Here is a 27,753-nt window from a genome sequence, read left to right on the forward strand (position 1 = left end):
GTCGTCATAGCTTTTCTCCGGTCATCGGCGTTTTATAAATGACGCTAGCGCAATAAAGCGTGCAATGTACCAAGGCTTAACAAAAATTGGATGATAACATATTTATAGAGATAGATAACAACTTTTTTAATTAAAATTAGAAACTAACATATCTCTTAAAATTCTCGCGTGATCAACTGGTTTCACGCCAATTAAATAGCTGTAGTCCCATAGAGCTATTTGTATTAATTCCTCCATGGTTTTTTCGCCAAGCTGAGAAATACGCGTTTTACGTCACGTTACCAAAGAGCCGACTATTTTCTTTGAAGACCGCGCTAGCTAAGCGCTAAGAACCGTGACGTCAAAATCCAAAAACAACATCCCGTTAAGTAGGACACTGTTAACAGCGCTGGGCTCTGCTGAACGCGGCCCAGATTTCCACCATGATTATAATATCTAAACCTAAAGTGTATTTAACTTTCGGCTCACTCTGAACCGTTAATGTCTCTGCATTACAGAAACGAAATCCGAACCCAAACGTTTACTTTTTGGTTCACTAGGTCTATTGACAAATAAAAGTTCATTTGACCATCATAGTAGCGTTGTGCTTGTATTCACTTTAGAAAGGATTATGCTATAAACAGATGTAGTATAGCTTAAGTAATTTATAAACATCCATTTTAAATAATAATATTAAAAAAAATCTTTGGAATATCAAAATGAAATAGAGCTTTAAAGCTACAAAAGTACTAAATGGATCATAATTACGAAAAATATTTCCACATATTCACTTTATATTAAGGATAAAGGGAATATTATGGTTCTGTAGGATTCCTTTACACATCAAAACAAAACGAACTTCTAACGCAGCGCACTACTGTAACAACGGACGGACACACACAGACAAAAACATAGACTGCTTTTTAACTCTTTCCGTATTAATTTTGAATTGAGAAACAAGATTATCTTAAATATTAAAATAAATATAATTAATATTTAATATTTTCTTCGTTAGTTATTCGCCTTATTGAACGTTACATCGTTTTAAAAAAGAACAATTAAACATTCTTGAGAGACTTGACTAATATTGGCGTTTGAAATGAAGCATACGCCGGTTGCTTCGCTTTACTCAAATAGGTAGTATATAAGGGTGTCGAACTACAGTTAAAAGCAAGAACAACCGCAATTGCGAAAACCTATCGTGGACAACCCACCCTAGGGAGGCTAGACGTTTCTCGTAACCCTAGCTGATCGCCGCGAAAGTCTTAAACCAAACTATGACGATGGAGTAGAAGCCAGGTGTGCAGACTGGTGTCCATGTGGGATGGACAAAAACAAAGACCAGAAGATGGTGGTGTAGAAGCCAGGTGTACAGACTGGTGTCCATGTGGGATGGACAAAAACAAAGACCAGAAGATGGTGGTGATTAGAAGCCAGTATGTACAGACTGGTGTCCAAGTGGAATGGACGAAGACCAGAAGATGATGGTGTTTAGAAGCCAGTATGTACAGACTGCTGTCCAAGTGGGATGGACGAAGACCAGAAGATGGTGGTGATTAGAAGCTGTATGTACAGACTGGTGTCCAAGTGGAATGGACGAAGACCAGAAGATGGTGGTGATTAGAAGCCAGTATGTACAGTTTGGTGTCCGTGTGGAATGGACAAAGACCAGAAGATGGTGGTGTGAGAACTCAAGTAGAGGAGCCATTTCCGTGACTGTGAATGCAGTTCGGAAATGGCGAACACGTTTGCTCCGATTTGGAAATTGCGAACGCGGTCACGTGGGTGTAACAACAGACACACACACAAACACACACACAAACACACACACAAACACACACACAAACACACACACAAACACACAAACAGACACACACGATCGTTACAGAACCTCTCCGTGACATACGTCACTCGGAGAGGTAAAAAGAAACTAAAACCATAAAATCACTTTCGGACACAAGGTGGTCAGTCAGAGAAGACGCGTGCAATTCACTATCGTGTGGATATGGTGAAATTAAGGAAGCATTACTTGAAATATCAAAGGACACAATGCAAAAATCGGCCACACTTCATGAAGCTAAATCTCTTCTAGAAAAAAATGTGTACCTTGGAAATCGCCTTTATGATCGCATTTTGGACTCCTGTCTTAAATCGAATAAATTCAACTAGCAAAACTCTTCAAGAAGAAAAAATAGAGTTATCAACTGTAACATGTCTGTATAACTCCTTGATGGTGTACATAAGTTCATTGCGGGATGAGTTTGATCGCTTTCAAGCCGAAGCCGAAGCTTTGTGTGGAAAAAGCATATACAAATGGGAAATAAGTAGGACGAAAACACGAAAAAGAGCAGTTGATGAAGGTAAAGCTCTGGAAGTTGTATTAACTGGGAAAGACAAAATGAAAATCCAGACATTTCTAGTCATAATTGATACATTCAAGAATGAACTTTCTAAAAGGGCTAATGCCTATCATTCCCTGCAAAGTCGTTTCAAGGTATTGCTTAAAGCGCCTATGCTCACTAACGACGAAATTGAAGGCGGTTCCACATTGCTTGCAGAGTATTATTCTAGCGATATTGAGCCCGACATTTACCACGAGTTACAACAGTTAAAAGGATTACTTCCTGCTTTCGGTTTGAAGACTGATAATATTACAGCTAAGCAAATTTTAAAGCTATTATTAGAGAAACAGTTAAGTAGTTCCTTTCCCAATGTCGAAATTGCTTTAAGGATTTATTTATGCCTTCCCTGTTCTAACTGTTCGGGAGAAAGATCTTTCTCAACACTGAAGAGAGTAAAAAACTACTTGCGTTCTACAATCGATCAGGAAAGACTTAATTCTCTATCTATACTTTCTATAGAGTCAGATATTTTAAATAGCCTTAGTTGGGAGGAAACTATTAACAAATTTTCTGTATCGAAAGCGCGAAAACGTAATTTTTAATAAATTGCATTTCATTTTATAATAAACAACAATTGAGGTTCCTATTTTCCTGGCTTAGGGGGGGCGCACATTATCTCATACCCCGGGCGCAAAACGGCTTAATCCGGCCCTGGTATCGTGTGATTACATAATTATTATTAATGATAACAGAATTACGATGAGTACTCGGTCGTTTATGCTTGCCAGTATGTTGAGACGTAACGGTGAATAATGGGAAAAGAACTGTACAACACAGATCTTATGGAAATGAAAGGGAGAAGAAAACATTGTTTGCATCACTTTCACCACGATAATGAGGGGTTGAATACATATAACGAGGGCTTTCGGTAAGCAGAAATCAACCACTATAGACGTCAAAACACAACATGCTTACCTTTCATTAATAATATTATTGTTAATGAGATTACTATTCGCATTGAATGGTGATTCATCGAGGATTTTTCAAACCAAAGTCTAAAAGTAAAAATACTGTAGATTAAAAGTTTTCACTTCAACGCAAAAATGTGAAAAATTACCGAAAATTAATAAAATATTTTCTGCCAGAGTACAATTATTTCGAGTCCTTTTCTGAGTTAACTTTTGAGTGAAGTATCTATCGCAATAATATCGAAATAACCATTGTGTGTTTTGGTCAACCGCGAAAATCATGGGTGTTTGGAAACGAATTTCGACATACTTGAAAAGGCTTTTATCAAATTTGAACACTGGCGTTCAAATAATACAGAGAATAAATATCTAGGGCGGATCTATCCAAACAAACGTTGCGTGTTTTTGCTAAATGAGAAAGTATTGAATTTCTGGATGTAATCTTAAGTAGAAAATATCTTTGCGTGTTTTTGCTAAATGAGAAAGTATTGAATTTCTGGATGTAATCTTCAGTAGAAAATATATTCAAATGCGCTGTGTATCTATCCTATTAATGGGCTTAATTTCCACTATCTCAAGTCGTGTTTAAAATGAAGAATAAATGAAATTAAACGCCTACTGCCTTTGAATTGTTTCGCAGACAATTAGTTACGAAAAATATTAACATAAGACCTAATTACCCAACACTTGAAAAAGAAGGAAATCAGTAAATGTTTAAACTTATAACAGTTTCTAACGGAATGATTTAGCACTGGCTATATCGACGACAACGCGTGGCTTTATCCAGTTGTTTTTGGGAAACAACACCAGTAATTCCCTTTTTTTGTCGTTTCTATTTTCGATCTGGTTAAGTCATAACTGAGTTATGATAACTCTGAGTTTATCCAAATACAGACCTTTAACGTCAACTACCTTTGACAAGTTTAGCTTTAACTATAAATAATGGACCCATTTAAGTTTAGGTTCGCACGAAGCCTAGTGGAGTCAAGCCACCAGAAACAAATTGAAGGGTTGAGGTATTCAAATGCATTTAAAGAAAATGTCGGCATCCCTCTAACCAAAGAGGGTATGTAGAGGGGAGTTGAAGATAGCAGCTTTGGTAAGGCATTTTCTCACTTTTCTTTTTTATTTATTTGTTATAATTTCCTCCTATTTTCCGGTTCGCCCATTTCAATCAAAAAGAGGGCAGAAATAGGTGCGCGCGCACACCGCAAGCTCAGAGTTAAACTTTCAACACTCCAGCCAAACCTTATACTTCCCCTCTTTGCCCAAACATGATGGCATCCAATTAGAAATTGCCCACGAAGGCGGAGCTAAAACATAGTCGACGCTAAATTTAGCGGGCCAGTTAATTCCAACCCTCGGCTACGGAAGTATCTTGTGGCAATTGTTTAAACTAAACCTCTGCAGAGACTTGCTTTAATTGACCTAACCCACTTGTATGAAAAAAAAATAGAAATATAATTTATACAGTAAGCAAATCCATACTTTCTTGCCATGAAACGAAATAAAACCAGAAACATTTGGTTGGTTCCCACACTATAGATTTTCACACACTGACACACAAGAATTAATTGCAAAAGTTTGTTTTAATCCAAAGCATGGAAGTATTGATTAAATTATTGGAATTGTTATGTTTGTGAGAGGTTGTTAAATGTAAGCACCTGGTTTTTTTAATTAGAAAAAGCACAAAAAATTTTTATTTACAACTGGAAATTTGTGCCTCTCTACAATATTAATGTGATACGTGTAATTTCTTTTTCTAACAGGACACAAACGAGTTTGGGGACTGTATTTGTCTTAGACTTAAACCCGAGAGGGCGTATGTGACCAAGAAGTGTAAGCAAACGTTTTATTTAGTGCACATTAACTAGGTGTTTGTGAATGTACGAGAAGTTTGAATATAATCTTGTAGGGACGTTACTTTTAAGTAGTAGACACGCATTAAGAAACGTTTTTACAAATCGCCGCCATCTTGAAAAACGGCGGGCCAAAATGTAAAAACCTTTATAAAACAACGTCCGTGAAATTCAACAGATTTTTAGATGAATATTAACACAAAAAATGAATATTAACACAAAAAATGAATATTAACACAAAAAATGAATATTAACACAAAAAATGAATATTAACACAAATAAATGAATATTAACACAAATAAATGAATATTAACACAAATAAATGAATATTAACACAAATAAATGAATATTAACACAAATAAATGAATATTAACACAAATAAATGAATATTAACACAAATAATATGAATATTAACACAAATAAGATGAATATTAACACAAATAAGATGAATATTAACACAAATAAGATGAATATTAACACAAATAAGATGAATATTAACACAAATAAGATGAATATTAACACAAATAAGATGAATACTAACACAAATAAGATGAATATTAACACAAATATGATGAATATTAACACAAATAAATGAATATTAACAGAAATAAATGAATATTAACACAAATAAATGAATATTAACACAAATAAGATGAATATTAACACAAATAAGATGAATATTAACACAAATAAGATGAATATTAACACAAATAAGATGAATATTAACACAAATAAGATGAATATTAACACAAATAAGATGAATATTAACACAAATAAGATGAATATTAACACAAATAAGATGAATATTAACACAAATAAATGAATATTAACACAAATAAGATGAATATTAACACAAATAAGATGAATATTAACACAAATAAGATGAATATTAACAGAAATAAGATGAATATTAACACAAATAAGAAGAATATTAACACAAATAAGATGAATATTAACACAAATAAGATGAATATTAACACAAATAAGATGAATATTAACACAAATAAGATGAATATTAACACAAATAAGATGAATATTAACACAAATAAATGAATATTAACACAAATAAGATGAATATTAACACAAATAAGATGAATATTAACACAAATGAAATTAATGTTAACACAAATTTAACATGTTAAATTAATGATAGCACGTATTAAATGAATATTAACACAAATTAAATGTAAATTAACAAAAATAAAACCAGAATTAACACAAATTAAATGAGTATTAACAAAAATTAAATGAATATTTACAAACATATGAAAATATAGCTTTTTGAAACAATGTCTACGTGTCTCAAGCGATTTCACTAATATTCAGTTCACAGGTTGTCTATATTATTATTATGTCTTTCCGGGGCGATTTGCAGGAATTGTTTCCCGAAAAGTAATACAAATAATCCGAATGCCGATGGACAGCGCCGAGTGTCTTTGCTGCTAGTATGAAAGGTACCCTGGTTGCCTATCAGGGACATGGTTCTTACTTTATTCTACACCATTTTATAAAGGCATGTTTCAACCGCAAAAGCCATTTTTATTTTGAGTTTTTAAATTTTCTTAGGAGAAAACCGTTAAAATAACTTTGTTAAATTTTGATTTAGATTAGCTGGTTCTTTTTAGATTTTTGATGACATTATATGAACATTCTCGACCGTCGTTGTATTTTCTTGACTCCCTTAAACTGGCCAATGATGCACGCCACGAAAATTTCCAAGACGAAAATCACAATGCAAAACAGATATCCAATAAATAAAATGTGGAAAAAGAAAGCCAGTGAAGTCAAATTCAGCGTGAAATCTTCCTTTTGAGATTTTCACCAAGTTTCGAAATCCACAGATGCGTGAATGAGATGGTACAAGTACGCGAAAGGCTGGGTTTCGAAGAGTACTAGCATTCTGAAAGTCAAGTGTGCGTTAATATTGGGTCGGGCTTTAATGTACAAATGGTTAGTTCCCGGAATAATTGCAATTCAATTTGTAGCGGCAAAGGCAAAGGAAGGCCGTAATCCAGCTTGCTAGTAAACGTACGTATCGCGAGATTGAGAAAAATATGCTAAACATGTGACAATATTCATAGAGATAAATATGAACAACATAAATTATTAAATAGGTAGTCCCATCAGCATCAGCAAGGGCTATTTGTAACAATTGCCCCATTTTTGTTTTTCGTCAAACTGAGAACTACGCGTATTACGTCACGTGATCCAAAAACCCGACTATTTTCTTGGTGACCGCGCTGGCTCACCGATAAGCAGGGTGACTCAGCGGCGAGCTCTGCTGAACAACAGCCTTTGCAAACACTTTTCAGACACACCAAATCTTTTCTGAGCACCAACCACGGAGTCTGTGTTTTAAGAAGAGCGGTCAGCATTAGCATTCCACTGTTCAATTTTTCTCTCCCCAATTATCGCTGATGTATTGGAAACTAAAGCAACAATCCTACTGACTTAGGATAAACCGTAGCTTTCCTGAAACAATGGGATGTTATTCTGAAAAGATTTGTTGACGAGGTAAGCAGTGTATTCATGACCACTGGGTTTTGAAAAATACACTCCTTAACAAAGTTCCTTCATTTGGAATCTTTCCTCAGCATTCTCCGCCAACAATCTGCCGATGCTCCACAAAAAAGTTTGTTTATCGAAAATGAACGATTTCGTTCCGTCGCAAATTTCCATGAAATACTTGAGATCAATATAGTCGACGACACTTCCGTAATTCGACTCGTTTAATCTACTCATCTAGTATTTTATTTTGTCGTCTTCTAACGCCTAAGTCCCAAAATCCAAGGGTTGAGTTAATTAGACTTAAAATTGAGCGACGGACCGAAACATTTCCAAGTTATTATTTGCTATCTCGTTTCCCCACACTGATCAATATATTATCTGAACTTTGAATTGTACGACTCCGACACCCAATGAAGTTTTTCATTAAAATTCCAAGTCTTTAAATTTCACAATTCTCTTCAAGTAGTTATGATCTATTGAACCTTCCAATATTCGGGCTTGAATCGATTTTCTATCGATTAAATCATAGATGGAATCGATGGAAGAATAACTCTCTGCCATCAGATCTGATTGCATATACGATGTTATGAAGATGACAATAATGACAGAACCCGAAAGCTAAAACAAACAAATGATGCGATCCAGAACTCGATTCCTTATTAGTGGATAAGCTGCAAATGAGAAATATAATACTGAATGGTGCTTTTGTCTCATTTTAATTAAAGCGATTCAAATGCCCACGTTCAGCGAAAAATACAGAAACAGTGTCCCATAAATGAATCACGAAACGATAGGTCAATGACAGTAGACAATGTCGGTTAAAAGTTAATGGAAATTCCCCGTAAATAACGGGACTTGCCGTCAAAATGAAAGCCACTGTCAACAGAGCAGCCAATATGAGGTGTTTGACCTAATCATAAACTTGATTATTACAAGTGATTTTTGGGGTGTAATTGCAACTTGCTGTGGAATCCAGTGGCAGAATAACAAGATTGGTCGTGAAGTATTTGCGAGGCGCACTGGACATGACGATCGTTTCCGTCACTCCGGCCAAACCAGACGATGCCCAAAAGTATACGATAGGCTTTTAGTTTGACACGAGTCGTAGTAGTAGTGGCCGGGGTTGTCGCTTTCTTTATCGTTAGATTTTAGCTTAAAAGGAACTCGACAGTACCTCAACCCACCCATAGGGGTAACTGAGCTCGGTTAGAGATTTTATTTAAATTGAAATTTTTTTTGGTCGCAGCCGTGATTTGAACCCTGGTCTCTCACGCAGAAGTCAGACATTCTACCACTGAGCCATATAGACTTGATAGCAATCGCGAGGTTTTATCGTTTAGTTTTATCTCTAAAATGTCGGGGTGATGTGGGGGGGTACCTCTTAATCTGTGGGGTCGGACTTTTTTTTATTTTTTTAGGGTCTTTTGATTTTTTTTTCTTTTTATTTATGTACTAATTAAATAGATAACGATGTGGCTACTATTAAGGACCTTGGGCCATCTTGTTTTAATATGATGTAACGCTCAATAAGGTGAATAACTAACGAACATATATAATATCAATTATATTTATTTTAGTATTTAAGATATTCTTGTTTCTCAACTCAAAATTAATACAGAAAGAGTTAAACAGCAGTCTATTTTCTTGTCTGTGACGGCTAGATATTCATGCGTTCTCAGGCGTTATCCATGATCTAACAAATAGGTATCATGGCTGATGACATCTTCCCATACGTTAAAATATCCGACACTCAATTTATTAAATAGAAGTAAGTGGTACATCTTTTTTCAATTAAATTCGGTTATTTTCTGTTCCTCAATTATGAAACTGTAATGATTATTATGAAAGGTTTTCAAACGTAACGAACCTAAATATGGATGTTGTTTCCGTGAGTATCCTCGTAAAGATGTGAAAATAATAGGTTTTAGTAAATGCGTTCATTCACCACAGGAAGTCACAGAAAGAAACATTTTGGGCCAAAATGTTTCTTTCTCGAATAGACTTAGTTCCCATGGTATTGCAACGAAATGAAGATGCTGTGTGATATCAAATGTATGGGACCGTTAGTTAGAATCAGACATAGCAGAGAGACCTTTGTTGACAAACTTACGCTATATTTTTGTGGGTCTTTACATATTTCAAGAACGGTATCTAAATTGATCAAATCCAATTGAAAGCTTGGAGATGTGAAAAATTATGAATAACTTAAAAGTCAGACTTTGAAAATGAAATAACTTGTTGATAAGTTAAAACTACGTACTGCAGCACGCCGTTAATCTCAAATCGCCTAACGTCTACTAAGGTGACTTCCTGTGGTGAATGAACGCATTTACTAAAACCTATTATTTTCACATCTTTACGAGGATACTCACGGAAACAACATCCATATTTAGGTTCGTTACGTTTGAAAACCTTTCATAATAATCATTACAGTTTCATAATTGAGGAACAGAAAATAACCGAATTTAATTGAAAAAAGATGTACCACTTACTTCTATTTAATAAATTGAGTGTCGGATATTTTAACGTATGGGAAGATGTCATCAGCCATGATACCTATTTGTTAGATCATGGATAACGCCTGAGAACGCATGAATATCTAGCCGTCACAGACAAGAAAATAGACTGCTGTTTAACTCTTTCTGTATTAATTTTGAGTTGAGAAACAAGAATATCTTAAATACTAAAATAAATATAATTGATATTATATATGTTCGTTAGTTATTCACCTTATTGAGCGTTACATCATATTAAAACAAGATGGCCCAAGGTCCTTAATAGTAGCCACATCGTTATCTATTTAATTAGTACATAAATAAAAAGAAAAAAATCAAAAGACCCTAAAAAAATAAAAAAAAGTCCGACCCCACAGATTAAGAGGTACCCCCCCCCCCCACATCACCCCGACATTTTAGAGATAAAACTAAACGATAAAACCTCGCGATTGCTATCAAGTCTATATGGCTCAGTGGTAGAATGTCTGACTTCTGCGTGAGAGACCAGGGTTCAAATCCCGGCTGCGACCAAAAAAAATTTCAATTTAAATAAAATCTCTAACCGAGCTCAGTTACCCCTATGGGTGGGTTGAGGTACTGTCGAGTTCCTTTTAAGCTAAAATCTAACGATAAAGAAAGCGACAACCCCGGCCACTACTACTACGACTCGGGTCAAACTAAAAGCCTATCGTATACTACCAGTGGCGTAGCTAGAGGTTTTGCTGCCCGGGGCGGTGTCTGAGTTTGCCGCCCCCTTATACTCTCACGTTTAAATTGGTATACCATTGGGTGCGCTGCAATGCTGGAATTAAATAAAAGAGTCCAAATAACTTAAAGAAAAAATTTTAAACACTTGTTTTTTTTTTAGTTTTTTATTTTCAAGTTTTAGTTTTTTGTTTTCAAGTTAATTTTAATTCCGAAATTTAAACTGTTATTTTTCTGGCTTTTCGGTTTGCAAAAGTATTTATTGCATCGTCAAAATCAATTTCGTCAGCCATTTGCTGTTCTATAGACAGAATGGCAAGATTTCTTAAGCGTAAAGTGCTCATTGTTGATCTTAGATAATTTTTAATATATTTTAGTTTTGAAAAACTTCTCTCGCAACTAGCAACGCTTACAGCAATTGTGAGGAAAATTCGCAGTAGGATTACAATATTTGGAACTGAGTTCTGAAGACTAAATCTAACAATAAATTTCAAAAGTTCAAGGGGCCCGTGACGACCGTCTTTCCACGTCTCTGTTTCGTGAGCAACAGAAATAAAGCTCTGAAGTCTTTTTCTCTCCAAAACGAACTCTTCCTTGTTAATGTCATCATGATCATCTTTTAGTCGGCATTCGTACTTATCACTCAAAAGATTTGATGGTGTAAGGAAGGCATATTTTTCCGCAAGAATATTGAGCTGTTTAAATCTAGTGTTTATCTCTTCGATCACTCTGTCCATTGAAAGAAACATTTCTCTTCTTAACTCATTTTCGTACGACAACGATGCATCGTGTGACTTTTCTCCTGCCATCCGTTTCTTTTTTCTACACCGACGATCCATGGCTATACCTAAATCCTCGCAAATTTCCTTGGCATATCTTACTGCATTGTTTACTAATTCTCCCCTTTTATCAGTTAAAAATACTTTTAAAGCCCCGACTTTAGTGTTACATTGCTCGATATTCAATCCTTGGGTTTGGAGGTATGACTGTGTGTCGTTAATTTCTACAAGGACAGGGGCCCACACGCCAAGAAAGCACAAAAAGGAAAACGATTGTAATGAAACAAGCAGCACGCCAGCATCTGATCGGGTAAGGTTATTTTCTGCTTCACCAGTTAAACTTTCTAAAGCAGTTAAGATTTTCCTGTAATTATTCTTAACAACACTCACTGCATCTCCCCGCGCACTCCATCGAGTTTCTACAATACGTTTGACACTTTGTCCAGTGGTTGAAATCAGAATATCCCAGCGATGGTTTGAGGAAGAAAAATAAGTGTAAACACGCTCTAAGGTTCCAAAAAAGGTAACAGAATCTACCGCTACCGAAGCCGCGTGAACACCCGCCAAATTCAGCGAGTGATTTGTACACGCGACAAATTCAGCTTTTCCATTAATTTCCTTGATGCGTTTTTGAACGCCAGTATGTTGACCAGCCATGACAGCTGCATTATCGTATGCTTGTCCTCTACAATTTTGAATATCAATTCCGTCTGTTTGTAGTTTTTGCAAGATCATTGTTGAAATATTCTCGGCTGTTTTACCTTTTGTTTCAATGAAATCGACAAACGACTCCACTACCTTTACTTCATTTCCAACAATCATGACATAGCGTAAAACTTGGCTCGTTTGATCCATATGAGAAATATCAGGGGTGCTGTCGAACATCATTGAAAAATACTTGGCTTCCTTAACTTGTTCGATAACTTTGCTTTTTACTTGTTCTCCCAAAATTTCGATGAATTCGTTTTGAATTGTTGGCGACAAATAAGATTTAGCATACTTTTTCCCCAGATTGATTCTCAGAATATGTTCACGTAGCACTGGATCGTACTTCGCCAACAAATGGACCAATTCCAAAATATTTCCTCTATTTCCCGTTGATGATTGAGCTTCATCTACGTTCATTACTTCTCGGTGGCCTCGTAAAGCCAAATTTTGTTTAGCAAGGAAACGAATGATATCTAACAGCCTTGAAAGTATCGCCCTCCACTTCTGTACTTCTGTTAGCATTTGTTCTTGCTTCTTTTTATCAATCGTTTCTCCACTTCGGAGTCGAATTTCCAATTCCTTCCATCGTGTGAAACATCGAATATGGGTCACACTAGTTTCATGATCGCCAATTTTAGGATTAAGTTTCCACCACGTTGTGAATCCATCCGAAGAATCAAATTTTGAATGACTTTTGTCCAAAAAAAGTTTACAACAAATGCAATAAAGAGCTCTCTTAGATGGAGAGTACACCAACCACGACCTCAGCATTTTCTCTTTACTTTGTAAAATTCGAAAAAACCAATCACGTGTAAGTTTTCTATGTTGTCCTTTCACTGACGCACCTTCACGAATGACTTCACCAAAATCAGAATCTAGATGTTGAACCACAGACGAACCTTGTCGTACCAATAATACTCGTGTATCATCGTTAATTTTAATTGGCCAAAGACCAACATCCCTTAAGTCAGTGATAGTTGCTGGAATTTTTGCTATGTTACACAGCTCGTCGCTTGATGTTGAAGAATCATTTGACCCTGACGATGATTTGGCTTTGGGCTCCTCGAATATTGCTTCATTATCAGGAACAGGTGAAACAACAACAGTATCCGGAGCAGTGCCACTTGACGTTTCGCCGCATTCGCGACTTAGATATTTTAATAGTGCACCTTTATTACTTTTTAATTCTTCCTCCTTGGCCTTTTTCTTTTTCCTAAAGGCTGCACCACTTTCTTTAACTCGCTTCATTTTATTATTTTTATTTAATAATTATTAATAAATGTTAAGTGACTAAAGTAAAAGACAAATAAAGACTAGTTCTTCTGACCATAAAGTATAATAAACTAAATGTTTCAGTTGACTTACGGGGAAGTCTCGGGTTTAATGCCACTCAGAATTACTACCAGTTCAAAGAGTAGACCACTTTTGGCGAAACTAAACCAAAACTAAAACAAATTCCCAATAATCTCTCTTTTGAGTCTTTTCTACAACACAAAGTCCACTTTTATCAATACAAGGGGTTATAGTGCGATCCCCCATCCCCAAGTCACCACTCCTATGTTTTATGACTTGACTATATTTAACACCCCAGTATCAAGACCCATTAGTCTAATGCCGTAAATATTACTAATACTTTCACAACAGTACAGTATATCTTTGCAAATAGAAGCGGCGCCATACGACAGTTCTAATATTGGTTTGTAGTACCTTGTTATTCCTAAACTTAGGGTAGCACAATCAAAGGCAACCTTTCTTAGCATGACTCTTAAGCAAAACCAACATAATCGTTCAATATTGTCACGCTGAGCACGCTCATTTTTTTAACAGGGGTCGGTATCTCCTCCCTCCTATTTTATAAAGACCTAAACTCTTTCTACTCTCCCCCTCTGGAGTGGAAAATAACCTGGGCCACACAGGAGACTAAAAAAATAACCCAACTGTACCGAAATTCGGAAAACTACTTCACTTGTATTTTTGATTTTAAGAAAGATGGTCGTAGAAATAAATCGTGTTCTTAATAAGTGCTAGTCTCTCTCTAATTCTTAAAAAACCCGCGTAACAATATAAGTAAATCATATGCAAATTCCAACCATAAACACCCATAGCTTATACGGAAGAAAAGGTTGTGGGAAAGCCGATATTTCTGCTAAAAAATATACTTAAAACCATATAGATTTTGTGGACCTTCGAAAGGATTTAATGGTCTCACACAGAAAATGCCGCCCCTAAAAATATGCCGCCCGGGGCGAACCGCCCCCACCGCCCCCCCTTAGCTACGCCACTGTATACTACGATGTGGCTGAAAAGAATAATTAGACATTCTTGAGAGACTTGAATAATAATGATGTTTGAAATGAAGGAAAGGCCCGTTGCTTCGCCTTACTCACGTCGGTAGTATATAAAGGTTTCAAATTTTAGCTATGGATAAGAACAGCGCAATTGCGTGAACCTTTGCGCGGCTAGACGTTTCTCCTAACCTTAGCCGATCGCCGCGTATATCTTAACCTTAACGATGATGGTGGTGTTTAGAAGCCAGTAAGTACAGACTGGTGTCCATGTGGGATGGACAAAAGACCAGATGATGGTGGTGTTTAGAAGCTAGTAAGTACAGACTGGTGTCCATGTGGGAGGGACAAAAGACCAGAGGATGGTGGTGTTAGACAGACAATGGAGTAATAGCCATCATAGGTGGAATACAATTTTCCAAATTTCCGGTTCGGAAATTGAGAGCACATTTACCCCGATTTGCCAACTGGGAACGTGGTCCCCTGGGGTGTAGCAACAGAGAGACAGACACAGACAGACACGTCGAAATTAGAACCTCTCCGTGACATACGTCACTCGGAGAGGTAAAAATTATTTAATAACTTATTTTAAAGATGATATTCATGAAAGAAAATATTTTAGCCTTTAAATTAAATTAACTAAGAAATTGGTAATCTGGTGGTGTTGTACTTTTATAAAACACTGCTAAACGTGTTGTGAGACACTCTTACAGGTGTTAGGCGACACTGAAACGTGTTAAGTGACACTCTTAAAAATGTTATGCGACACTCTTACAAAACGAGACAAGGTTAGGACGTTAGGTACTGGCCTCACAGTAGGGCGACTATAGAATTGAGAGGCCAACATGTGAGGCACTTGCTTTTGTGAGATGTTTTATCTTTATTTTGAGAAAATTAGAGTAAAACATTATTTTACTTTGTAAATATTGCAGAATAAATTAGGTTAAACGTATTTCTGGTGCTCGAAAACGCCCGAGTGAAAAGAGATGATTCAATTTAACAAAAACGTCTATATCTACTGGTTGAATACTATGGGTCCAAAAACCAATTTAATATCCCATGCATTTGTACAATTTGAAACTTTTCAACCTTTTTCAGATGCTTAAAAGTCTGTAAAAAGGACTAACTTTTCATGTAGTTTCACACTGCATGCGAGAACTACCCTCCCTTAGTGGGGTATAGTTCAGCATGTAAGAACTTTCCTCCCTATAGGGGATTAAGATCTCTCAACATTAACGTTATCTGCATTGAAAACGTTTGCTTTATATTTCTACCCTTTATTGATTGCTTTGTTGCATGCCAAAAATATAAAACTATTACTGAAACAATACACTCGCCGTCCACTCTATATTTATATATTCAATTAAAAACTCAATTAACTCAAACCAGCCTCGAAAGGCTTTCTTAGTACAATACTTTTCCAGAGATAATGTTTTCCTTAATTATCTTCACTATCATGAGTTACATAACAGCAATAAGTATAACAACCAAATACGCTAAACGGAGGGTGAAATGGAAAATCCTACTATTTTTATCAATTCTATCCTAATTATAAGACCAATCTGCATAGTGAAACATGCAAGAAATAAAACCCAATGATTTTAAAATTACAATTAGTTTGTAATTTCATGGATAATTTTACATAAGTATATCCGACCAATCGCGTAACACCCTGCTTTTTTATTAACAAAATTCTCGTGACACGCTCCGCGACGAAAGAAATTTATCGCGAGATGTGATAAAATTGGCGCGCGATATGTGACAATTGTGGCCCGAAAAATGGAGCGTGCCACGAGAATTTTGTTTGATCGGAGGAACTTATTTAAAATTATCCATGAAATTTCAAACTAATTGTAATTTTAAAATCATTCGGTTTAATTTCTTGCATGTTTCACTATGCAGATTGGTCTTATAATTAATAGAATCGATAAAGAATCACTTGATTTTCTGCTTCATCATCATCATGTGTGTTCCGACTAAAATATGATTTCCTTCGACAATCTTGTTATGTGTTGAAACGTTCATAGGAGCAGAAGTGAGATGAGACTGGAAAAGAATTGCTCTATACTAGCATTGATAATAGAACCTGGCTCTAGTGAACAAATTTGAGGATTTTATGCCGCTTCCATCTCGCCTACAATAGAGAGAAAAAAATTGGTTGCGTTCCAAAAACATTTCCTATCCCCTTCCCCTCAAAATAAAGCCGCGGAACACGGACGCGGGTGTTTGAATCTAGTTCGGCCGTCTACCACAGCCAGCGTCTCACGTTTAGGAGGAGGGGAAATTCTGAAACCGCCACCAGAGGGCCAACCGTAGGTGTGTTATCAAGAATATTCACTTTCGCCAAGTGAAGAATTTGGTTAGCCCAGTACTTCTAGTCTCATCTCACTTCTGATAGAAGCAAAGAGAATATACCAAGAGGAGCAGAAAGTCTAGCCTTTCATAAGGCTTTTGAAAAGTCCGGCCAAAGTTTTGGAGTAACTAGATCTGGTTTTTGTTGATTGACTTAGCAGCGGCGCCTTTTATTGGTTAAATTATGTCAGATAGAAGCCACCGCTGGTGTGAGTATCATATATTAATATATCTTCAGAATCTCCTGGAACTTGCCCATTTCGTTTTCACATAAATACTATCTCGATAACATGGAAACAACCGACCTTAAGAACAATATTACGGCACTGGTAAATGTCATACCTTTCGCTATAATGTTACCTATGATATTGCAGCAAAATCAAACAAGGAATATGTTTAATTCAACTTTGGATATGATATATGAACGTGGACCAATATTATCTAGCTTTTTAGCCACATCGTATATACGATGGGCTATTAGTTTGACCTGGTGTGTAGAAGAAGAAGTTTCGTTCGTTATTTTTAAATAGTACTTCGTGAAACCACTTCTAAGTGGTGGTGGCTCCATAATTTTTATTCAACTATTTTTAAATTTATAATATTTATTTCCTTCTCCACGACCACCGGGATCCGAACCCCGGCACCTACGGAATGCCAGCCTGATACTATACTTCATCCTCTACAGTCGCTTGGTGAAATAGGGTTGCAGAGATGGTGGGAGAGAGAAAGAAAGTATATAGGAGCTGTGCTTAGTGACTCGCGAGCTCCAAGAGAGAGAGAGGAATGGGAAGGATGTAGAACCGGTCCGAGTGGGCGAGAATTCTAGAAGCGCGCTTGTCAATTTTTTGGTTTCTACTTAGCTACAAGGTATCGATGGGACTAATAGTTTTACCCGAAGAGTAGTATTAGTAATTAAAATTTAATTAACGGGCGTTGGCGATACGTGATTCACTTTGCCAAGCAGCCATTGAAAAATTATTCCCCCTGACTGGTATATTAGGGGATATTTCACTACAAGTATATTTATTGTGGTAGGGATAGCGAGCGTACGTAAACGATGTGGCTTAATTATGGGCTACACTGTAAAAAAAATAAGCGTGCTTTTGGCATTCAAAAATGATAGTGAATGTTCAATTTTTGAAATAGCCTCTATTGACGCGTTTACATTTAACAATTGACATTCAATTTTGAACAAGGAGTGTTTTAGGCGTTCAAATTCAACCATGAGCATTCATTTTGGATTTTGAACAGCTTATATATTACCATTCAAAAATGAATCCTTATCCCATTCAATGAAGCGTTTTGGCGTTCTAATATGTTTGTATTAGTATTAGTTTTAAAACAAGAGCGTTTTAGGCTTTCAAATAAGAACTTTTTTGCTTTCAAAACGAGATTGCTTTTGACGTTCAAATAAGAACTTTTTGACTTTTAAACGAGATTTTTTGACGTTCAAACGAGTGCATTATGGGCGTTCAAACGAATACAATATGGGCATTCAAACGAGTGCGATATGGGCGTTCAAACGAGTGCGATATGAGCGTTCAAACGAGAGCGATATGGGCGTTCACACGAGAGCGTTATGGGCGTTCAAATGAAAGTGTTTTTGGCTTTAAAACAACATTCTAAGAAAAAAGCGTTTAATGGGTATTCAAACGTGAACGAAATTGTTCAATCGCAAAAGGTGTGCAAAACAAAATTAATACTGCCCTAAAATTACTTGATTCCGCTGCTGTAAATTTGTACTGCAAACAAAGCTTTCATTAAAAATACAATAATATCTCAACAATTGACTATAACTTGATTATTTACCGTGAATTAAATATATATTTGTCTGTATGAACATCATTATACAATAATAGAGTGCTGTCAGAAGCGCCGGTGTGACGTCACCCATGCTGTTTTCCCATAAAGAAAAAACGGTAACTGTCATGGCCGCCTATTGCTAAACGCAGACTCGTGATGTTTAACCTTGGATCTGACGTCACAACTGACAGCACTCTATATGAAAGGAAATGTTACGGATTATTGCGTATTTCACTTTTCCCTTATATTTACATAGGCCTTCAAATAGTTTGATTACCTACAACGTTATAATAGGCAAGAACTTGATAATGAACACTTTCCTTAAGTGCAGACTTTCTTCGTATAACTGAATTATTATTTAACACAACGATTATAGTTTGTGTTTCAAATTCACCCGCCCTCAGAAGATGTATAAGCTTTAAACACCATAGATTTCTTCCATATCAGTGCGTATATTTAATATAGTGTGCCCTACCATAAGGCATTCAGCGATGAAATTTGAAATCAAATTTCACTATTCAAAATTTAACGCTATAACTGTCAAATTTCAATGCTTCATCAAACGCTTGTCCACCATGTATTATTAACTGCTCAATTTTGAATTTAAGCAATTGAATATGAAAGCTGGATCAAACTCTCCGAGGTAGCTCAAAAATGAATGCAATCAATGCATAAAGATACAATATTAAACGTTTAATTTTCCAATTAAATTTGAGCGGTTTCGTGCTTAAATTTACACGATATACTAACCTCTTACGAACCGTTCAAATATGAATGCGTGAGCGTTTAATTTTGAAAAATAGTGTTCTGTTCAAATCTGAACGCAAAGAAAATATTCAAATTTGAACGCAAAGACGTTATTCAGATTTGAACGCAAAGAAGTTATTCAAATTTGAACGTTAAAGCGTACCACCACAGTGTCGGGGCTATGCACGCCTAAGCATTCAAAGATGAGCGTCACTTTTTTACAGTGAAGACCATCTTGTTTTTTATTGCGTGCCCCTATTCCACAGAAAACCGGCAGCGCCCTATGCTAATAAATATTACCATTAACATCGGCAAGTTTCAATGGAAAGGAGAAACCGGGTAACACCGCGGAGCAAAACTCCTTTAACGTAGAAGGGTTTGTTCCTAGGTTCATTATTATGGTTGAAGTGAATAAAGACGCTCAAGCCATGTAATAAATATTTCTACATTATTGTTACCACCACTGTCTCTGCAATTCTGAAAAGCGATTGAACATTTTCACGCAGTTCTTAATGTTTTACCGAAGGACGCGGGTGAATCAAACTTGGATATTATACAAAATGTTGACCGAATTTAAGAATAAACTTATCATTTATCTCGGCATTAAGCCAAAACCAATTGTTCTCCGAGATAGAGGACAGTTTCGAGTGGTGAAAAACAACTTCATGTTTAACTTTGCGTTCAATTTCCTACATTTTGTCGGTTTGCTTAACGTAAACAGACAGATGAACGCCAAAAAGTGCATCACCCTCTTGCTACTCAACTCTTACTGTGGAATTCAAACGTACCTTTTTATCTTTGACGTGTACAAACTATATAGAAAAGGTACACTCACAGACTTTCTTGACCCGTTTGGAAACATGATACGACTATACGCCATCACGTTTTTCGCCAATTTATTTATTTTTCGCAAGACCACAGTGCAAAAATGGTTAAAAGCGTTACGTGTTTGTTCTGATGTCGAACTGAAGTTACCAACTTTACTTAATTTTGTATTCGCTTTGGAAGTAGTATTATTTATTGTTCTAGTAATAATTTCGTTCAAAAGTGCATGGACCAGTCAATATATCGACTTTTACGTTAAGCGTATATTATTCGATTGGGAATATTTAAAACCTCCTTGGTTTCTCACATATTTTTTAATTAATTTAGACACACTTATGTGGAATTTTATCTTATTACTAACCTTGGTTGCTAAAGGAGTTTTATCTTTTACGGTAGAATGTATTAGAATGAGGGTTAAATATTTATCGTTGGATTTGGTTAATAACCATGATATTAAAGCATTTAGCCAAAAACATACGCAAGTTTTGGTTGTGTTGGAAGGGTTAAACGACACGTTCAAATACGTCTTTTTTCTGTGGATGATTGAATGGGTAACCACTTTCTGTTTACAAATACCAGTTATGATAGAACTTATGGCAGACCCTGAAGTATTGAATATAATAATATTTACATTCGACCCAATATTAGTCTTATTGAGTGGCGCAACTTTGTTTTCAACAATGAGCATCTTGGGTGGCGCCAAAGATTTGTTATTATCAGCCTGTCACCTAAGATTACTCAAAACATCAAATGATTTATCCGACGAAGATAGGGCTAAGGAAAACTATTTATGGGTTAAGATTAACAATGGATGTTTCCATTTTACAATTTTGAAATGTGTCTTGATCAACCAGAGTTCACTCGGTAGTGTTTTCTTTGGTGTCATATCGTACTTGCTTTTCATTTTATCTTATACTCAAGTGCAGACTAACACTAACGGTACAAATTTTACATCTACAGATGTAAACATGTAGTAAACGTTACTGATATAACATAAATGGTTATTAAAGGGAGGGTGAAGTAGAAAATAAAGTGATTTTTTTTCGATTCTTCTACTAATTATAAGACCAGTCTGCATAGTGAAACATTCAGGAAATACTTCCCAATGATTTTAAAATTCAAATTAGGTTCAGATATTAAGAATAATTTTAAGGACCTCCGACCAATCGCGTAACGCCCTGCCTTTTTATTAACAAAATTCTCGTGACACGTTCCGTGTCGAATGAAATTTATCACGAGATTTGATAAAATTTGCGTGCGACGTGACAATCGTGTTGCGAGACATGGAGCGTGCCATGAGAATTTTGTTAATAAAAAGGCAAGGCGTTAAGTGATTGGTCGGAGGTCCTTAAAATTATCCTTAAAATCTGAACCTAATTTGAATTTTAAAATCATTCGGAAGTATTTTCTGAATGTTTGACTATGCAGACTGGTCTTATAATTAGTAGAAGAATCGATAAAAATCACTTGAATTTCTACTTCACCCTCCCTTTAATGTAACTAATTAACATTATTATTAGAGCTCGGCATTATCCATTATCCAGGTTTTTTATCTTTATCCATACTCGAAAATTATCCACAGAACTTACGTGTTAATCGTATTATAATCCACATATTTGTTTATAAATAATCGGTTATCCACCAATTTGTGGATAATGGATAGTAAATGCCGAGCTCTAATTATTAATGTTAATATATTACTTTTCCGTGCTCAGTGTCATCTTATGACACTCCTTACACCAAAACTCTAGCTTTAAATGAAAAATAAGTTCGTATTTCAAATAGTTTGAATGTTGAAATTATAAATCTTTGGTGTAAAAGGGTTCTGTTCTCAACCTCAGCCTGTGTTTTAATATGGCGAGCCAAAGCGGACAAAATTCGAAATTCGCTCTCCCTCCTTAGATATTTCGCGCTCTCCCTCCTTATAATACCCTCGCTCCCTCTCTTTAAACCTCGCACCCTCCCTTCAAAACCTTCCCTCTCTTTCAAAACCTCGCTCCCTCCCTTCAAAACCTTCCCTCTCTTTCAAAACCTCGCTCTCCCTCTTTTTAATACCCTCGCTCCCTCTCTTTAAACCTCGCTCCCTCCCTTCAAAACCTTCCCTCTCTTTCTAAACCTCGCTCTCCCTCCTTATAATACCCTCGCTCCCTCCCTGCAAAACCTTCCCTCTCTTTCTAAAACTCGCTCCCTCTCTTTAAACCTCGCTCCCTCCCTTCACAACCTTCCTTCTCTTTCTAAACCTCGCTCTCCCTCCTTATAATACCCTCGCTCTCCCTCTTTATAATACCCTCGCTCCCTCTCTTTAAACCTCGCTCCCTCTCCTTATAAAAGCCTCGCTCTCCTTCCTTATAATACCCTCGCTCTCTCTCCATATAAAAGCCTCGCTCCCTCTCCTTATAAAAGCCTCGCTCTCCCTCCTTATAATACCCTCGCTCCCTCTCCATATAAAAGCCTCGCTCCCTCTCCATATAAAAGCCTCGCTCTCCCTCCTTATAATACCCTCGCTCCCTCTCCTTATAAAAGCTTCGCTCCCTCTCCTTATAAAAGCTTCGCTCCCTCTCCTTATAAAAGCTTCGCTCCCTCTCCTTATAAAAGCCTCGCTCCCCCTCTTCATAATAGACTCGCTCCCCCTCTTTATAATAGACTCGTTCCCCCTCTTTATAATAGACTCGCTCCCCCTCTTTACAATAGCCGCGTTCTCTCCCCTCAAGATAACGGTCGCTCTCTCCCCTCAAGATAACGGTCGCTCTCTCCCCTCAAGATAACGGTCGCTCTCTCCCCTCAAGATAGCGTCCAGCCTTGCTTGTTTTTTATCGTTGCCTTCCACAGTACATTTTTTTGTTGGGATGCGCTATTTTGCAAAGCCATGCAGTTGCGGTGAAGATATTCAAACAGCTCGTGCTACTATGCAGACCGTAGTTCAGGAGACTCATACTGCAGACTCTGTATAGGTTGGAACTATATACAAATTATTACGGATAATTACAGATAATTATAAAATAAAGTGCAAAATAAACTAAAATCGTATTATCAATAATTTTTTCATGTAATACCATGCCAATTTTCTGGGTAATTTTAAAATAAAGTGACGTAGTTTATGTTTAAAAAGACATAGCTCTGGTGCTTAACTATGTAAACGTTAGCTCACACGATTGTCAGATATTGAAGAGGTAATTTCGGAAATTACTCGGGTACAAGCATGCTTGTTGTAGTGTTTTTCGACAGTCATTTAGGCGGTCCAATACAGTCCGAAAATTAGTGAGTGCACTTTTTGGCAAATTGCAAAATGAATTAATTAATCTTCATTAACAAATTAATTCTAATATCAATTTTGTCTGTAAGTTGTACTCAAGCATTTATTGTGCAACTTTAGAAATAATTGCTTTTGTGTTATGAATTTAATTAACTTTAAGGTATGTTTCCATTTCTCCCCATCTCAGATTGGTGGTTGCCCTTTTCCGCAAAGTTTTATTTTTCACACCTTAAAAACCCATAGCCCGTTTCCGCACAATTTTTCATAACCCATTTCCGCAAAGTTTAATAAAAAAAAAACCATTTTTACTTTCTTTTAGAAACCTTAAGCTTGGGCTGCTGACTCATTGGAACGTAAATAGGAAAAAGATGAGGCTTTATGATTATAAAATTTTCGATACTATTTAACGATAGATTTAATTTTGATACAGATTTTACAAACGGTATTTAAAAAATGCTCCTTTTACTTCTATTTTTTTTTAACAAAAACACACTTAATTTAATGCTAACATCTATCAATACACTTTTCTTTATAGATAGTGATATTGCAATGGTCAAATCACAAGTTTAATAGGATACCTCTATTGTAGCATGACCTAACTGAACCAAACCGAACCCTAACCCCAACCGAACCAAACCTAACCTAACCGTAACCGAACCGAACCAAACCTAACCCTAATCGAACCTAACCCCAACCGAAGCCGAACCAAACCGAATCCAACGCTAAACGAACCGAACCTAACCTAGCCAAAACCTAACCGAACCAAACAGAATCTAACCTAACCTAGCCAAAACCTAACCGAACCAAACAGAACCTAACTGTGTGGGAATGGGTTATGGTAAAAGATGGTGAACTAAAATTTTAATGTAGAAATGGGTTATAAAAAGTGTGCGGAATTGGGCTATGATTCTCGAAAATTGTACGGAAATGGGCATCCTCGCTCAGATTTCCCAATCGGATTTTTTCTCCCAATTTTTCAGATTCCCATTTTCCCCGAAACCACATTCCTCCCAAAGCGCTTAGATACAGAATTTAGTAAGGTGGAATTGATTAGGTTCGTTGCAGTTGTAATTGATTACTTTAGGCTATGTTTGGTTGTAATTGATTAAATTAGGTTAGATTTGGTCGGAATTGATTAAATTTGAAAAGGTTGGATTTGGTTGGCATTGATTAAAGTAGATTTGGTTATCTTTGGTTGGAATTGAACAAATTAGATTAGTATTGGTTTGATTTGACTGGATTTGATTTATTGAAGTAATGTATCACTGGGTTTGAATAAATAAATTCAGGTTAGGTTTGGTTGAAATTGATTAAATTAGGTTAGGTCAGGTTTTTTTAAATTGATTAAATTCGTTTAGGTCAGGTTTGGTGGTAAGTGAATAAATAAGGTTAGATTTGGTTGGAATTCATTATTATAAAATTTCCGTCAGATGCGCGGCGCTCGAGCCCTGGCGGTGATTCTGCAAACCCGTGTATGGCGCCCTAGACTTAATGGGAGTAGTTTTCAGACCGTCCGCAAGTGGCGCGGATTAGAACTTGCAAGAAACTCTTTGGAATTCAATAGAACACGCAAGAAACTCTTTGGAATTCAATGGAACTCGCAAGAAACTCTTCCGAATTCAATAGAACTCTCTCGTATTCAGAAGATCTCTTGCGAACTCAGAAAAATTCGAACTCAGGGTTACACAAAAAAATGAAGTGTCTACCCCCTCGCAATTAAGATTGTACGAACTGTACTTCTTTTTGTTCTAATATCTTTATACTTTTGGTAATACCATAAGTTTATTATCCTCCTCTAAGTACACAAAACGCTATGCTTCCTATGGCAATAGTGTCTGTCTGGATTCCTTTACAAAGACCCTATACCCTATCCGTAACATGTATCAACTCAACATTAATACAAAATTGTGCTGTATGAGCTAGCGCTTCCTACATATTCTTTACTACGCTTTAGGCCTGAAACCTGCTTCGAACTCGCCAGAGAGAAGAATTTTTGGGTTCTGTTTGAAAAATGCTTTCCCCCCAATACCCTACGCGAGAGATAAAAATACGAAGTTTTGAGATAGCGGGAGGGAAGGTTCACCTGCCAGCTTGACTACTAACAGAAATACTACTAGTGAACTCTCCCAAAATATAGCTCCACACATTTAGTAACCGTCTCGGCCGTTCGGTGGCTGCACCTCGACAGAATTTTCTCTCTTTCGATCTTAGAGCCATACAAGTTCTGACGTCACGCTACCCTGCCGAAGATAAACAGCCGAACCCCCGCATTTGTGTACTTAGAGGAGGATAATTAACTTATGGTAATACACAGGTTTTTTCTTCGTACTCGGAGAATCTTTTTATATCCAACTATGTTCAGTTACCTTTTCGTCGGTATTTGAAAATTTTGGGAAAAAATGTAACGGAAATATACCGGTAAATTAAGTTTTATAGGATACGGCCCGCTAAAATGATCTGCTCTACGGATTCAACGGTTCAAATATCTTGAAAATTTACAGAGACGTGTAATGAAGGTTTCTAAATTGTCGTCCAAAGTTTCAAAGTTTAAAACCAATAGTTATTTTTCCCGAAATTCCTAAAAATTTGGTTTTTGAGTGAGCGCAACATTATTAATTGTATCAATTCCAACCTAACGAAACCTGCCCTATAAAAGAAGCAATATTTTGCTAAAGAAGGTGTATTCGACCAAAATAATGACTTTCCAAATATAGTTAAAAACGTATAGAAAACATTTCCAATAAGAAAGCGGCCTAACCTAACCTATTTTTTCAATTCCAAACTAAATTAATTAATTAACCTTATTAACTATAATACAACCAAACCTAACGTAATTTAATCAATTCCAATTAAACGTAACCAAACCAAATTTAATCAATGCCAACCAAATCCAACCTTTTCAAATTTAATCAATGCCAACCAAATCCAACCTTTTCAAATTTAATCAATGCCAACCAAATCCAACCTTTTCAAATTTAATCAATTCCAACCAAACCTAAGATAATGTAATCAATTACAACTGCAACGAACCTAATCAATTCCACCTTACTAAATTCTGTATCTAAGAGCTTTGGGAGGAACGTGGTTTTGGGGAAAATGGGAATCTGAAAAATTGGGAGAAAAAATCCGATTAATAAATTAAAACACAATCGTGTGAGCTAACGTTTGCATAGTTAAGCACCAGAGGCTCAGAGCTTTGTCTTTTTAAACATAAACTACGTCACTTTATTTTAAAATTACCCAGAAAATTGGCATGGTATTACATGAAAAAATATGGATAATAAGATTTTAGTTTATTTTGCACTTTATTTTATAATTATCTGTAATTATCCGTAATAATTTGTATATAATTCCAACCTATACAGAGTCTGCAGTATGAGTCTCCTGAACTACGGTCTGCAAAGTAGCGCGAGCTGTTTGAATATCTTCACCGCAACTGTATGGCTTTGCAAAATAGCGCATCCCAACAAAAAAATGTACTGTGGAAGGCAACGATAAAAAACAAGCAAGGCCGGACGCTATCTTGAGGGGAGAGAGCGACCGTTATCTTGAGGGGAGAGAGCGACCGTTTTCCTGAGGGGAGAGAGCGACCGTTTTCATGAGGGGAGAGAGCGCGGCTATTGTAAAGAGGGGGAGCGAGTCTATTATAAAGAGGGGGAGCGAGTCTATTATGAAGAGGGGGAGCGAGGCTTTTATAAAGAGAGGGAGCGAAGCTTTTATAAGGAGAGGGAGCGAAGCTTTTATAAGGAGAGGGAGCGAAGCTTTTATAAGGAGAGGGAGCGAAGCTTTTATAAGGAGAGGGAGCGAGGGTATTATAAGGAGGGAGAGCGAGGCTTTTATAAGGAGAGGGAGCGAGGCTTTTATATGGAGAGGGAGCGAGGGTATTATAAGGAAGGAGAGCGAGGCTTTTATAAGGAGAGGGAGCGAGGTTTAAAGAGAGGGAGCGAGGGTATTATAAAGAGGGAGAGCGAGGGTATTATAAGGAGGGAGAGCGAGGTTTAGAAAGAGAGGGAAGGTTTTGAAGGGAGGGAGCGAGGTTTAAAGAGAGGGAGCGAGTTTTAGAAAGAGAGGGAAGGTTTTGCAGGGAGGGAGCGAGGTTTAAAGAGAGGGAGCGAGGGTATTATAAGGAGGGAGAGCGAGGTTTA

At 36.6% G+C, this 27,753-nt stretch overlaps 3 protein-coding genes across 3 annotated transcripts in view; 2 read left to right on the plus strand and 1 right to left on the minus strand.

The window, feature by feature from the left end:
• The window catches only part of LOC149707953 (sorting nexin-25-like), a 365,564-nt gene that overhangs the window by 447 nt on the left and 337,364 nt on the right, over window positions 1-27,753 (plus strand). The gene's annotated exons all lie outside the window — the stretch shown is intronic.
• Window positions 2,078-2,855, plus strand: LOC149707954 (uncharacterized). The gene is made up of 2 exons (XM_089863847.1): window positions 2,078-2,773; window positions 2,841-2,855. The coding sequence occupies exons 1-2, from the start codon at window positions 2,078-2,080 to the stop codon at window positions 2,853-2,855; spliced, it is 711 nt and encodes a 236-aa protein (XP_089719973.1).
• Window positions 11,075-13,591, minus strand: LOC149707955 (zinc finger MYM-type protein 1-like). The gene has a single exon (XM_089863849.1). The coding sequence runs from the start codon at window positions 13,589-13,591 to the stop codon at window positions 11,075-11,077; it is 2,517 nt and encodes an 838-aa protein (XP_089719975.1).

The sequence above is a fragment of the Phalangium opilio genome, unplaced genomic scaffold (genome assembly GCF_054372755.1).
Source record: "Phalangium opilio isolate 3A_F unplaced genomic scaffold, DU_Popi_V2 ptg000013l_1, whole genome shotgun sequence".
Classification (NCBI taxonomy): Eukaryota; Metazoa; Arthropoda; class Arachnida; order Opiliones; family Phalangiidae; genus Phalangium; species Phalangium opilio.